Source organism: Lichenostomus cassidix, chromosome Z (genome assembly GCF_008360975.1).
Source record: "Lichenostomus cassidix isolate B80296 chromosome Z, HeHo_3.0, whole genome shotgun sequence".
Classification (NCBI taxonomy): Eukaryota; Metazoa; Chordata; class Aves; order Passeriformes; family Meliphagidae; genus Lichenostomus; species Lichenostomus cassidix.
Window position 1 is genome coordinate 33,246,135 of NC_139511.1, and position 15,330 is coordinate 33,261,464.

At 40.5% G+C, this 15,330-nt stretch overlaps 1 protein-coding gene across 4 annotated transcripts; it reads right to left on the minus strand.

Annotated features, from left to right (window-relative positions):
- Nucleotides 1–359: 359 nt before the first annotated feature.
- Nucleotides 360–2,707, minus strand: LOC146424672 (E3 ubiquitin-protein ligase Topors-like). Of its 4 annotated transcripts, none has more exons than XM_085042567.1 (3): nucleotides 2,557–2,704; nucleotides 1,631–1,676; nucleotides 360–1,495 (listed from the first exon to the last, which is right to left on the minus strand). In XM_085042567.1, exon 3 carries the CDS (start codon nucleotides 1,409–1,411, stop codon nucleotides 548–550), a length of 864 nt encoding a protein of 287 aa, XP_084898693.1. In that variant the 5' UTR covers nucleotides 1,412–1,495; nucleotides 1,631–1,676; nucleotides 2,557–2,704; the 3' UTR covers nucleotides 360–547. The 4 variants fall into 4 exon arrangements, with proteins under 4 accessions (XP_084898693.1, XP_084898694.1, XP_084898695.1 ...); XM_085042568.1 differs by having other exon boundaries at nucleotides 360–1,532; XM_085042569.1 differs by lacking the exon at nucleotides 1,631–1,676 and having other exon boundaries at nucleotides 2,557–2,707.
- Between the last annotated feature and the right edge of the window lie 12,623 nt (nucleotides 2,708–15,330).

Here is a 15,330-nt window from a genome sequence, read left to right on the forward strand (position 1 = left end):
ACTTCCCTCCTCAGGAAGCTGTAGAGAGCCATGAAGGCACCTCTCAGCCAGAGCAACACCAAGTCATGACTCAAGGCAAGGGGAGGGAATTGACTGCAGCCGTAGTGAGGCTGCACCAGGCAGTGCAGGGTGGTAGGAGAGCAGAGAACCAGGACATGGGGGCAGAGGGTGGCATTGAAGAGCTCATGGGAGGCCTGGGGTGATGAGTGGTGGGGCATAGTCCAGACCTGGAGACCCCCAGCTGGCAATATCTGCCCTGGCACCGGCTAAAGGAATGGGCCCAGAGCTGGTCATCACTTGTCTTAGGGGACAATAACAAGGACAGCAATGCCCCCTGCCCTGTTCGTAACACTGAGACGTTTTCTGATTTCCATGCATTTGTTTTATTTGGATAGTTGGATCTGAGGGGCTGGGAGCCCTAGAGGGTTGGTGTGTGCCCCAGCTGGTGGCCCAGTCCCAGTTTGGCCAACTCCTGAGGCATCCTCCAAAGTGGCGGATGCAGGGGTGGCTGAAGAGGCCCCAGGACTGCTTGCCTGCTCTTCAGGGGTCACCATGGCCCCTCAGGGCAGGGTTCACTGCCCTGTTTGGAAGTGGAGGACCCAAGAACAGACTTCTCTGGTTCCTCCTGGGGCTCTTCTTGCTCCAGCAGTGATGGTAATGGGCACAGAGGGGTAGCTTCTGGAATCCCCATCCATGGCAGTGGAGGAGGTGTTGGGCACCTCATCCATGGTGCATCTTGCAGGGCTGTCAGAAGGGCAGGGACCTGGGCAGGGACATTGGGCTGGTGGGCCAGCAGACGGCAGGCCTCCCTGCTGCACCGTCGCACAGCAACACGGATCAGCTGTTGCACAAATGTCGCTGCGTGGTTTTGGAGGGAGACACCCAGCATCTGGACCAGCTGGTCTTCATCGATTCCATGGTTGGTCAGGATGTCCATGACAGTGTCCTCCACTAGGTCTGCCTCCATCCAGTTGTTCCTGAAGATCTGCCTCAGCCTGGGTCGGACCCAGGGCACCAGGGTATCTAGGAGGCTTGGGTGGTCCCGGAAAAGCACCACCCAGTCCCGAGGCTGGAGGCTGCCCACAGGATGCCTGGGCACTCCTTCTGCAGCCCATGTTTGGGATTCTCCAGAGAAATGGAAGTCAAGGGGTCTGGGGTCTCCTCCTGCCTGGTGGACGATGACTGATGGTGTCTCAGAGAGTGTAATGATGTGCTCCATGTAGTCATTTTCTGTCCCAACTGAGTACAAGATGGATAGAATCCTCCTCTTGCAGAGGGGGCACTTGGGCATGTTCTCTGCCCACTGCAAGATGCAGGTGTAACAGAACTGGTGAAGGCATGGCAGTATATAGCTGACCTCCTTCCAGCTGTCCAGGCAGATAGGACAGCAGTTGTCCACCTCTGTGGCCATGCTCTTCACTCTCTGCAGTGGCCTGAGGGGAGCTGGGGTTATGAGTTTCTCCCTTTCACCAGCATTGCGGCAGTGGTTTTCACTCTAGAAGGCAAAGAAGCACCATGGCCATTGCCTGGACCTGGGAATGGAAGAAGGGAGGGGTGGAAGAAATGCCTCAGTCCCTCAGGAAGGAAACCATTCCAACTCCCCAGTAGGAAGTTTCCCCTCCCAGTTCACCTCTGCTGCTGCAAGTGCACCTCCTGGGTGTCCTGGGTGCCTGAACCTGGCAGGGAGGGGGAAAATCTTCCTATGGCTCTGGAGTCAAGCACAGAGAGTTGCAACAAACAACTCCCCCTGCACAATGACAACATCAAAGGCCTCACTCAGCACTCCAAACCTTGCCAAATGGTTAGCAGGAGTCATTTGGGTTTGGATTTGTGTTGGATGGGGACCTTGATGATCATCTAGTTCCAACATCCTGCCATGGTCAGGGACACCTTCAACTAGAACAGGTTGCCCAGAGCCCTAACCTGGTCTTGAACAGCTCCAGGGACAACATCAACAGTATCCACAACTTTCCTGGGCAACCTATTCCAGTGCCTTACCACCCTCACAATAAAGAATTCCTTCCTAATATCTAATCTAGACTTACTCTCTTTCAATCTGAAACCATTCCACCTTGTCCTGTCACTACATGCCCTTGTAAATAGCCATGCTTCATCTTTCATGGAGATTCCCTTGAGCTATTGGAAGGCTAAAATAAAGTCACCCCAAAGCCATCTCTTTTTCAGGCTGATCAATCCCAATTCTCTCAGCCTTTCCTCATAGGTGAGATGCTCCACCTCTCTAATCATCCTAGTGGACTCCTCTAGACTCTCTCCAACAGGTTCATGTCTTTGCTGTGCTGGGACCCCAGAACTGGATGCAGAGTTCCAGGTGGGTCTCACCAGAGCAGAGCAGGGGGGCAGAATCCCCTCTCTTCCCTGCTGCCCACACTGCTTTGGATGCAGCCCAGGACACATTTGGCTCTTAGGGCTGGGAGTGCACATGGCTGGGTCATGTCCAATCTCTCATCCATCAGCACCCCCAAGCCCTTCTCTCTCTCAATTTGTTCATCCTCAGCCTGTGTTGATACCGGTGGTTGCCCGACCCAGCTGCAGCACCTTGCCCTTGATCTTGTTAAACCTCATGAGGCTCCCATGGGCCCACTTCAGGAGCCTGTCTAGGTCCCTATAGATGGCATCCTGTCCTTCAGATGTGTCTGGACATGAGCTGGCTGGGTGAAACCTGATGCTCAGCTGTAAGGAGTGAGGGATGCTGGGTCACAATCCATCCCTCAAGGGCATCACAATCCATCTCTAGATGATATCACAGTGGGCCATCAACACCCATGATACACCATCTCAGCACATGCATCTGGGGTTACTGCCACACCAGCGTGAGCTCCATTTCCCGTCTCTCATTTTTTACCCAGCATTGATGCTAAATGACAGTCACTGAGGCCTTGGCTTTGCCTTCCCAGGGTCCTGCCAAGTTGTTCTGGCCATGACAGATATCTCCAGGCCCATGCAGCATGAGGGCTCAGTCAGCAACAACTTGTGCCTCCCTGGAAGGCTGCAGGGCAAAGTCCCACAGGCTCTCCACACACTCCACTCTGCTGGCCAGACCCTGCTTTCTCCCATGATAGGTCACAGGCAGCACTTGGCTATCTATCTTTCTTTAGTCAGAAGGCACAGGGCCCATTCCCTCTTCTCAGCACCCATCAGACCTCATCCAGGCACTGCATCCTCTTTGGGGCCCCAGAGACAGATTGACAAATAAGACAGGCTCCATGCTTTAAATCTAGGATTCTCTGTGAGGCTGGGGCTGGTTCAACATTGAGCAGACAAGGTGTTGGGACATATTACAGCACAGCGCAGTGTTTCTAAGGATGGGGACATCCCCTACCAAAGGGGTAGGGACAGATTCACGGGAGGATGAGAGACGGTGGCATCTCCTGAAACTAGAGAGGTTCAAACCAGAGACAAGGAATCAAAACAAAATTGCTGTGAGTGTCATGAAGCAGTGAAGTGAGTTGCTCAGAGAGACTATGGGATCTGTGAGCCTGGAGGTCTTCAAATCCTAAGTGGCCATAATGCAGAGTACAATAGTCACAAGCCCGTGAAGGGATGCTGGCTGAAGTCCTGGAAGAGAAAGCACTGAGAGTGGGAAACACAGCAAAGGCCTCCAAAGGAGCAACAGCTTCCAGAAGGTTTTTAATTTCTGGTAGCATTTAGCTCAGCAGCTTTCGCAGATTTTTAATTAGGAGAGAATAGAATAGTTCCAGTTGGCAGGGGCATACAACACTCATCTAGTCCCATTGCCTGAACACAGCTGACCAGCAGTTAAAGTCCATTATTTTGTCCAAATGCCTCCTTTTACGGCACCATCAGGTATGGGATACCAACCATCTCTTCAGGAAGTTTTTCCAGTGTGCAACCAGCCTCTCAGCAAAGAAATGCTTCTGAATGTGAATAGGCCATTCTTCACACAGCACAGTCTGCACCTGCTCGTCTCACAGCCGGACAACTCCGAAAGGATGCTCTAAAGGACAGTATCGAAGGCATTGTGAAAATTCAGAAAAGCCACACCCACCTCCTTCTCTTTACCCATCGGGCAGGTGACCTAATTGTAGAAGCATCTTGGTTTAGTCAGACAGAGTTTTCCCCTTATGAACCTATGCTGTGCCTGATGCTTGCATTTACTTGAAATGCCTTTCAATACCAGTAGTATCTACTTCATCATTTTTCCAGGTACTGAGGTTAAACTCACAGGTCTGTAATTTCCTGTGTCTTCACTCCCACCTTTCTAAATTGTAATAACACTGGCCAGCTTCCAGTCAGGAGAGACCTCCCCATACACCCGTTACCTTTGGTAGATGATTGAGTGGGATCCTGCTGTCACATCCAACAGCTCCTGTGGTACTCTGGGATGAATCCCACTAGATCTCATGATCTTATGAACAGTCAGGTGATACAGGTGGCCCCTTACAATTGCCCCTTGCAATTTCAGTGCACAAATGAAGAGCCACTGTTCCTGCAGTAGTGGTCCTTCAACTCTGAGGTTTACCAGTATTATTAAGGGCAGAGGGAAAAAAAAAAGCACTGAATACCTCCAGCTTTTCTGCATTCCTGTTCCAGGGGACCATCTTTAACAAGTCTAGGTCCAGTGTTTTCCTTAGGCCTCCTCTTGCTATTAGCATATTTTACAAGCCCTTTCTTGTTGTTGCGCACAACACTGGTCATTTTAAACTTTTTTTGAACTTTGGCCTTGCATGCCATCTCCTGCATTTGTGGACATCTGTGATCTTCCTGCAAGGTCTGATCTTACTTCTAGATATCAGCCAATCTCTTCTGCTTCCTGAGTTCCAAGAGGAGCTCCCTGTTAAGCCAAGCTGGTCTTCTGTCCCTCTTGCTTGAGTTATGGCACAATGGGGTGGCCTGCTCCCACACTTTTAAACTGCATTCTTTAAGACTGACCAGCATTCATGGAGGCCTCAAAAGCATATGCCTAGGGGACACTGCAAAGGAGCTACTTGAGTAGCTGAGAATTTGCTCTCCTGAAATACACAGTAGGAGTTCTGTTGAACTTTTTTTCTCATTTCATTAACAATTTTAAATTCAACCATTTCGTCATCACTGTGGACAAGACAACCACCTACAATCAGATTCATGAGTATGTCTCTATTCACAAATAACATGTATAGGAAGGCATCTTTTCTAGTTGGATGATTTGTGGCTAGAAATTATCTTCAATCAGCTCCAGGAATTGCTCAGACTTGCTTGTCACATCACTATGGTAATTCCAGTAAATATGTGTGAAGTTGAAGTCTCCCACAAGGACAAGGGCTAACAATCCAGAGATTTCTCTTAATTGCCTATAGAGTTACTCATCAGTGCTGGTGTTAATAGGGCGTGGAAGGGAGGTACAGTGTTTTGGTTTATACATTTTTCCACATCAATTACTGTATCAACAATAAATTTCACTGTAAATCCTAGCAATACAGTGATATATACATGAAAATCAAAAACAATGGCTTGTATCTGAGAGTCCACTAGGGAATTTCTCTGTTGATACTGAGTACCTCATATATGATTCATGTAATATACGTGCACTGGTCTCATCAGGTATAAAAAAATGAAAGTGTGGCCTGTAGATGACATCAGAGGGAAGAAAACCACTTCTGCAGTCTGAATTCTTTAGAAACCACTCTGGTTGTTTTTTTTCATGTCTCTCACCTTCTTAACAAGTGCAGGTTGAGAAGGAAACTGCCTTTGTTAAAAATGCTACAAACTTCTCACTTTCACATGCTATGTTTGATGTGAATAAACAGTTAAGTATCATGTCAGATTTTACAAAAAGTCAGGTGGCTCTCAGAAGACTATAAGTAGGATGTAATATAATGAATCTGAGCAGTAAGAAAAGCCTGAGAGCCTCCTGGTGCCATTTTATCAGTATCTGTTTCAGTCTGTCCATGTGACATTTGCCAATGTGATGCTTTCACTCACTAGCTTGCTTCATGCTTTTGTTAATTTTTTTTTCTTCTGGTAACCCTGTTGACATTAAATCCATGTCATAATACTTCTTAAGGAAAATACTCTCTTTCTATTCAAGTGTGGCCTCAAGAGACTACAGAAACACTCCAAAGACTATGCCAGTCTCTATCATGCATACATAGCATGTCTTCACAGAGTGACTGGAAGTGGTGTTTTTTCCTAAAAGAGCATTGGAGTCTGTCAGGGTAACAATGGACTTAAATATACTGCTGCTGCTCCACAGTGATTTCCCCATGTTCCACAATTGTTGACTAAGAAGTTTTTCTCTCCTGTCAATTCTCATGGTCAGATCTCAGAAAATTTCTGTCTGTACCAGTAATGAACTACCTGAAACTGTTTCCTCTCCATTACAGTCAGTTTAGATTACAGATGCTCAAATTTTCTATAGGTTGCTGAAGCTATCTTCTGAAATAAGGAAATCACAGTCATTAGTTCAGTCCCATGAGAAGCTGTTGACTAAAATCTCAGCTTAGCTGAGGCCTCTTGTTTTTTTCAGCATACTTGCTTTGTTTGAAATGTTTATTTCTTCAGCTATCTCTGTGGTCTTTATCAGCTTCTCCTCATAAAGTATGTATGGGTTCTAAGCATAAATGAGTAATCCTAGTTAAATTTAAAAATTAAAATATTTAGAGTTGATCCTAAAGAAAATTGGTTTCCTTGTTTATTTCTGTTTTACAGACTATATCTCTCAATAGCAAGCTGAGTATTATGCTGTGTTCATGTATACATGGAATGCTTTCCATCTATATTTTATTCTAACTCCTGTGAAATTAGATAATCTGAATTCTACTATCCTACTGTTGCTTTAATTTGGCATAAATTTTCTGGCAGCATTGCATTTACATCAGATAAAATAAAAGAGATCCAGCCTTCGATAAGGATTTGATATTTTTACAGTAGAATCTTTCTGTGTGATGTAATAGGGGTGCTGGCAATGAGGAGAATGTAAAAGGGAAAGCAACAACAGTGTATTCTTCATCATGTAAATGTGGTTTGAAAGCTTGGACCATATTTGTTATTTATTAAACAATTCTTTCTTTACACAATGCGGTATAATAATTAGATTTCAGTACCATATTCTTGGATTGTCTGCCTCAGCTTTGATAGAACTGTTTTCTGCAAAATCTTTGAAAATGCTTGGCTCCTAAAATTGTTAGTGAATTATGTCATAGTTATTTCATAGGAAAAAAACCCTAATTGAATCCTTTACAATATGAAGCAAACTATGCTCCTTAGAGACTCAGGTATTCCTTAGAAAGATACTCAAGCGTTTGGAGAAAAGGCAGATTTTTTTTAGAAGGTTGCATACACATACTTTTTTTTTACTCATTTTCTTTTTAAGTATCCCTGACTCAGCTGAAGCCACAGTCCCAAAATATCCATAGAGCAGTTGACTGTATATGGCAAATGGTGGTTTTCCTGAAGTGCAGTAGAGTGTCTCATCGGAATTTCAGTCAGGACTATTCATGGTTATTAAAGTACTTAGGTAAAGGAAAAAAGAAGTAAAACTACAGATGCCAATAGTTTTTACTTAAATTCAAGGATGACTGAAAGTCCAAGGGCAGTCTGCAACTCAGTAAAAAAATTACTAAATCTGAGATATGAAAAGAGAGACAGGTTACTGCAATAGTAGGTGTTTTTCTTGGAAATGATACAGCGCATGTGTTTGCCTATCTGTCTATTTATAACATGTAACATGACCCAAGCACATTTTTCTTGTGCAACATTTTATTAAGTGTTGCACAGCTTTTGAATAGTTAGGTAATGGTGAAATACACTCAAAAGCTGCTATTATGAACTGACCTAGGTTTTTTTTTTTCAAACTTTTCAAAACCCCTTTAGTAACAGTAATGATAGTTAGTAAACTGGTTTGTTGTTCCATCAGGTTTGGAAGCTGAGTTGAAAAGAAAATGTTTTGCATAGGGTGGTGAGTAATTTTTGTTTCACTGAATGTGCATTTCTGCAGCTCTCCAAGTTATTTTTTCACAGTTTGATGCAGAAGCAGTGTCTGCTCAAAACTTTTGCTAAATTTATGCCTTAGTACATTTCTGAAGCATTCACTAGAGAAATGGGAACTCTTCTGTTCTTGTCTGTGACCATTTTGCCACTCAAAGGTTATGGGAAAGAACATTAAAATAGGATAAAGAGCAACAGCATTTGCAATGAAATCGAAAGAATTTCCCTCAGTGTAGCTGATTAAGTACAGCATCAGGCAGAAAGTTAAGTAAACATACAGTCACAGAAAAAAAAAAAAAGATCCTACACTTGGGAAAAGACTCTTTTGGTTCTTATAAAAAGAATTGCTAGATGGTAAACCTAACTCTCTCAAGAACTTTGTTGCAAACTTTGTGCTAACATTTGGAGCTTATCCTGTCAAGTAGAAAATACAACTACATGCAGCATGAGAGAAACATTTCAGTCTCTGTGACAAATGCCACTTGAAAATGGGCTTTGCTTTTAATTTAGAACACTGTAAACACACTAGGGGAAACTAGTTCTGAACATTTGCCAAATATTGCACAAGTATTTAGACTAATAAATAGTCTTCTATAACAGGAAGTGTAGTGTATATTTTATGTGTTCCCACAATTTTTAAGAGAAAGTCTTGTCCCTTCTGTTTCACAAATGCTTCTAGAGAAAAATACCCCAAACTAGATAAAATGCATATATTATTGCCCAAAAAGCATTTCGATCATTAGCTAAAGATTTAGGAAACATTATGAGTATATTATAAACAAGAGTACATTTTAACTAGAGGATTTTGCCCACTTATTAATCTTTCAGACCCCAGGTTAAAGTCTAGTCTTACTGAATAAAATAAGATGTATAGTTAAGGAAATAATCATAGGGTCTATCATCTAAATGTTTTCATTGTGTAAATTACAAAGTGAGGCATATTCCAGCTGTAAGGAAAACCAACAGGGCTAACTTCCTATGCCTTCATTACAACATGTGGATCAGACCTGTGAGTGTACACTGAGCACTGTATTCTGTTTCATGTTGCTGTTACCAAACATATGATATGGATGTAGAACTTAGGGTTTTGTTTTCTAAACTTTGCATGGCACTTCCGTTTTGTACCCAAAATTACTCAGGAAGGATGTGAGGCCAAACAACCTCTGTGCCTTTTAGGCTTGACAAAAGCTCTCTTGTGTTCCCTTACCATTCCTCTTGAAGGAGGTAAGGTAAGAAGCAAAAGGTAAGGAAGAAGCAAAAAAAATTCTAAATATGTGAAGAATAGTTCTACTTGTAACTTTCCAAACAGTGGGGAGGGGCAGGCAGATCTGGCAATGTAGGCATGTGTGGTACATATTAGATCAAGGAATGCATGATTATCTTTATTTAGGTTTTCACAGGACTAAGATGTTCTGTGGTTAACTGAAGTAACTTCAGCTAAATTCTGCAGAAATTTGGTGTGATTTTGGGGAAGTTACAGAACAGTGTGCAGACTGCTCAGCAAGTTCTTGGAATGCATTAGCAATAATGTTTTGGTGCAGACGGTGAAGTATGCTGGAGTGAAAGAGCTTTAAAGTTTCATTCTCACTAAGGAGTTTGAGAATGTTGAAAGTACAAGGTAAAGTGACTTATGGACCATGACGAGCTGATTTACTTTTAATAGAGATGGAGCAATGTAGCATGAAAACAGCAAACTGAAAAAAAAAAAAAAAGCAGAAATCATGACATCAAGTCAAAGTCAAAGAAGTAAAAGTTTTAGTAGAACTGGTAAAGCAGTGATACTAGGGACACAAAGCAGGGAAATGAAGAAGGGAGCAATTTGCTTAAAGATGGATTTCACTGGCACCAAACAAAGGCAAAACATACAGAAGGTGGAACCTAGGTTAAGTTATGTAAACACATATGGAGATTTGAGGTAGAAAATGAGTGAGATACATCAGCAGGAACAAGAACATCGGTAAGGCTGAGAAGGGAATTGCTGCTTTGTTACAAGAAAAAAAAGAGGTAATGATAGATAAGACACACAAAATTCAAAGGCTTCATATTTTTGGTTTAGTACTCTCTAACAATATTAAGGTAAGCATGAAACCAAGACAGTATCTGTACAGGACAGCATGAGAATACTTCAGTGAGCTTGATGGTCTCAAATCAGCAGCCACCAAAGTATTTCACCTGTGGAATACAAATTCAAACTAAGTATTGATGAGATGTTTGCTCAAACATTTACCTGAAGTTATCTCAGAATTTGTAGTAGCTACTCTGGAGATATGAGGTGAAGGTTTAGGGGAAAAAAAAGAAAATTACTGCTTCTTTCAAAAATGGAGGCAAACTGAAAAAAAAATGAATCAATCTATTTGCAGACACTACAAAGTTAGTGAGGAAACAGATGAAAATACACAGGAGTTCATCATGAATACATTAATCTATTTTATTCTACCACAGACCCTGTTGGCCATGGGGTAAGGAAGAAAAAATAGATTGACTATTGTAAGGGTCATTTTTCTCACATGACAGATGCATAGCAGGCCAGGGATGTATGCTCAAGATGAAATTGCTAAAATGGGGATGCAAAAGCAGTCACATTAAAATACCTCATGGTGAGTTGTCAGTTTTTTAATCTAAAGAAAACCTGGAGCAATGGGGTTTTTCAGTAGCCTGCACCAAGTTTCCTATGTTAAATATTTTCAGTAAAATTACAAAACTCTAATCACGTGGTTATAAAATTTGCAGGCAATGGGAAGCAGAAAAAGACTGTGTAAAATGAAAGTGGTTTATGATTGAAAATGGTGTTGGCAAAATTGGAAAAAGGATATGCAAGTGAATGGATGATTCTCAACAGTAAACACAAGATACTTTATTCAGACAAGAATGCTCAATTGCACGATTGTACAATAAGCAGCAACTGCTTCACAACAAGCCTCCATGGGTGTGACATGTGACTTGGATTACCAGTTGATCATGAGTTAACAAGATCACGGTGTTGGGAGAAAAGCATACTGGGACATACGAACAGAACAGTTCAAAAGATGCAGATAGAAATTCTATATTATTATGGCTTTGGGTGTTTTCAGTTTTGGACACTGCTTTCAAGAAGAACACAAAGCAAAATCCAAATAGCAGAGACTCCACAACAGAACAGGCCCAGGAAAAGGAGCTCAGCAAATGCAGGACCGAGGTGAAAAACTGGGAAAACTAAAATTAATCAACCTGAAAAAAAAGAAAAGACTAAGGAGTAATACAGACAAGAATCTTCATGTACATAAAATGTTGCTGCAAAGATTAAGATAATTAGAGTCTATATAAAGTGATAAGATGGGAAAACAATAGGCTTCAACAAAACAAGAAAAGTTAGAACTGCACATTAAGAACAACTCACAGAAACTGTTGAAAAGTACCGGACCAGATCACTTTTGAAGGCTGTGAAGTCTCCCTTGCTGGACATATTTAAAGGCACCATAGACAAAGATCTGTCAGGATGTTAGTTTTTTGGGACAGGGGATAAATTTTTTGGGATAGGTCTGTTTCTTGCAGTTTCTTTAGATGAACCTTTGTACAGTTTTGTAATCTGTCTTTGCCCCAGTTGCTTATCTCCTTAACAAACATTCTCTACCTCAGAATGCATGTATGAAAATCAGTATTTGCAATGTACTTGGTGACAGTGCTGATCAGACTGCTGTCTTATGGATACCATAGAAGAATCAATGGTTAGATAATTTTCATGGAACTCATGCAGTTATCTATATGAACTATGTGTGTCCCATCTTGTTAATATAGTAGTATGTGTTGCACTCAGATGTATGTGAATTTACCACTGCCAACAATGTCATAGACTCACAGAATCACTGAATATCTTAAGCTGGGGGTGACACATACGGATCATCGAGTCCAACTCCTCACTCCCCATAGAATTACATAAAAATAAATATATGACCAAATTACATGTAGTAGTGGAGATGCCACGGAAATCACTGGTATGTAGAAAAAGGAATATCCCCTGCTTTTACAAAGAGGTGGAAAGATGGTTGTATTGTTGACTATCTTTCATTAGGTGCTAGTGTTTTACTCTTCTCCCAATCTCCTGTTCATCAAACTTTTTTTTTGCAGCTTATCACCACTGTTACAAGTAAAAGCTTACAGAGTGAAATTTAATCTCATCGGATGGCACGTTATTTTTTTATAGCGTGTAAAAATACATACAGAGCAATTATGATTTGCTCTGGGTCGGACTTTAACCACTACGGAAAATTTACTGTTCCCTTATAATAAATGAAAATGTCGGACAATAGTTCAGCTATCTCTGCTCCTTGAATGCTTTTTGAATTGTGTTTCTATGCTAGAAATATATGTTTATTATAATAGCACTTTTTGAAGGGAATATTTGATTTATCAATAATTTCATTATTTTTTGGATTTGCTATCATACTGTATCTGACTCCTATGTAATTAAACACTTATGTCACCTCATCAATTTTTGTTCAAAATGTCAAATCATTGCTACTATTATTTTACTGCATAGCAATAAGAATTATATTGGTAAGAAAACCCAATCTCTTTAAAATGCTTTAGCTCATTGGATAAAAATTGACCTTCAAATCCCTTGATTCACTGAGAAAAATGCAGAAATTTATCAACAGAAAGCTGTGATATCTCGTGATTCATAATGTAAAAAATCTGTACAGTCCAACAAAGATGTTTTTTAAATATTAGTTAGGCTGTAGTAGTAGAAATACATGTGAATTATTTTGGAAAATTTAGTTCTTAAGACAAGATATTTGTAATATCTTTGACCAGACATTTTCTTCAAGTTTTTTCTTTCTGACCCTTTTCCTTACTTTGATCTCAGATAATGAATCACAGACACCAGAGCTGGAAAAATCCATTTCAGTCACATCTACCATCAATGCAAAAGGACATATTCTTCACTATTTTTCCAGGCTAATCTAAGAAATGTCAAATTATTGGATTTTTCAGTTCATACTGTAGCAATTCCTTTATTTGTTTTCATTGACATGAATCAGTTTTTTCCTAATAGAATTTAAATACAAGTTTTCCCTTTCTGACTGTACCATGTACCACTCTCAATACAGATCTGCCTAGACTCAGTATCTTTCCCTGGTTTTATGAGTAATTTCTTTTCAGTTACCTTACTTTTTAAGGACCGTGGGTTTCTCAGAGTGAGGAACTGAAAATTTCTAAAATTTAGGCCATTTTATGTACTCAGATTAAAGCAGTGAAAATCCACAGACACTTCTAAATGCAGGCGAAATAAATTAATTGCATTGTGTCTTTCCAGTAACACAGTCAGTGAGGAAATACATCTAAATTAGCACAAAGGCAGAGGAGGTAGAAGAAATATTCATAATTCAGAGTAAAATGATACAAAAATAACTGAGAAAACTTTTTTCTAGGGTGAAATAAAGTGAGATCCTGCCCCTAATGTCATAAGGGATATAGCCATTCAGTCCAGTTGTACTAGGTTTTTACTGCGTTTGTACTTGAAACATATTCAATATTTTTAATTTAATCTGAAAATGCTGTGGAGGTTTTCTAATATTTTCTTCATAGTGCTGAATCAATGAAAACGTTATCTTTTATAAATTGCCCAACGATAATCCAATTTCAGTTGTTTGATTTAATTTCAAACCCCAAATTAAAAAAATGCAGTATTTTGTGGTAAAAATTCCCAATGTACATAAAAACTGAATAGATATTCTTTCTGTTTAGTCAGTTAAAAGATAGCTCTCTTTTTTTTTTCTTTTTTTTTTGTCAATAATGTTTTGTTGTTTGTCTGCCAAGTCTTGTAAAAGGAGTTACTTTCTTTGGAAATCTATAGCATAACAAAAGTTATAGCCAGCAATGTTAGGGCATAACTGGGGAATGGAATCTGAGCGTGCTATGAAACCATTTAGGGGAAAAAAGCATTAGCAAATGCATGTAATTTTGCTTGTGTAATTTGTCATTAAAAAGAGAAAAACAAATATGTAGGTCAGAGGTGAAAGTTCAATTTTATGAAAAGTCATTCCTGTATCTTTAGTGCTTATTAGGAGGGGAAGTTGCAGGTCTTACAGTCACTTTCGGAATTTTCTTGGGAGAGGGTCAGAAAGTTTCTCTCCCTTTGTAGCAAGTCTTGCAGTGGTATTGGGAGTTGTTGAGATCAGACTCATTTACTTCTTTCTGTTTGGCCTCATGGAGACCTTGCTGCCACCATTCCCATATACAAGGTATTCTTACAGAGGCAGACTAAAGCAGAAAAACAAGGTCACCTACAAATTACTTGAGATATTTTACAGGTCCTTTATGATGGACAAGCCTGGTGCCCCAGACAATTAATTGATCTTACACTGTATTGCTTGAAAACTTTTATGGTTCGGTTTGGACAACAGAAATTGAGAGTCTGAGTGAGTTTCCTAATTATTTTCCTCCCATCCTTGATGTCTCTCATATAGGTGGCCATGCCACCTTGAAGCAAAAGATTTTTCCCCATTTATCTTGAACCTCAGGCAACCTTTCTATGTAAGCACATGACCTCAACTGATGCTAACAGATCATAGTGCAATTCCTATCATTTTTGAGAATCTTGCACAGCTTGAATGAGTAACTTCTTACTTTAAAGATGATCATTGTTCCAAGGGGAAAAAAGCATAAATGTATACATAAATGTATACAGTCAGTACCTTGCTTTGGTCCTTATAATCAATATACAGAAAATGTAGCTTTAAAAGTGGTTTCAAACATATTTAGAAGATATTTGTATGGATTTAATTACTGCTATGATACTGCCTCAATATTACCATATGGCACCACTTTTCTTTAAGACATAGCTATATTTTAATATGGCCTATTTCTAAATTTTAGGTCCTTCGAGATGGAAATGCAGCAACTTAGCCCTTTTGCATGACTTCTGATGGAAAGATGAAAGTCAGAAAAAGGCACATCCTTGGCATTCCCGTGATGCCACTGACAAAGTGTAGTATTCTGTAACAAGACATGGAGGTGATAACAAGGCTAGCTGGCATATCTTTCAAGACAACTCATTTCCTCCAAAACCAGCCTTAGAAATGGTTGGGCCATTTGGGTTTAAATTTAGGCAAAGCCTGAGGCAGGTATTCATCATGGCAAATCTTAATCTGAATGACTACATTTTATTCAAATTGTAAACTGTTTTATAATGTGTAAACTGTTTTATAATATGGACAGGGGGACAAACGTAGGCAGCATCTGTGTATAGCACGAAATATTTTTCTGCTTTTGCTCTTCAAATATGGAAAAGAAACTGTGTCTGGATGAATAGTTCTGTGCCAAAGTCAGCCTCCAAGTAGTCAAATGTCTCTCATCTATTCTGCATCCCACACACAAGTGTGTGTGGGAATGCTTGTAAATTTAATG

What these genes read in the sequence shown, in the direction of transcription:
- LOC146424672 (XM_085042569.1), bottom strand. Translation starts at nt 2,583, where the DNA reads ATGAGGTTTAACAAGATCAAGGGCAAG. An exon ending in TTAACAAGATCAAGGGCAAG is followed by an intron (nt 1,496 to 2,556) that starts GTGCTGCAGCTG and finishes TTTGCCTTCTAG; the next exon opens with AGTGAAAACCACTGCCGCAA.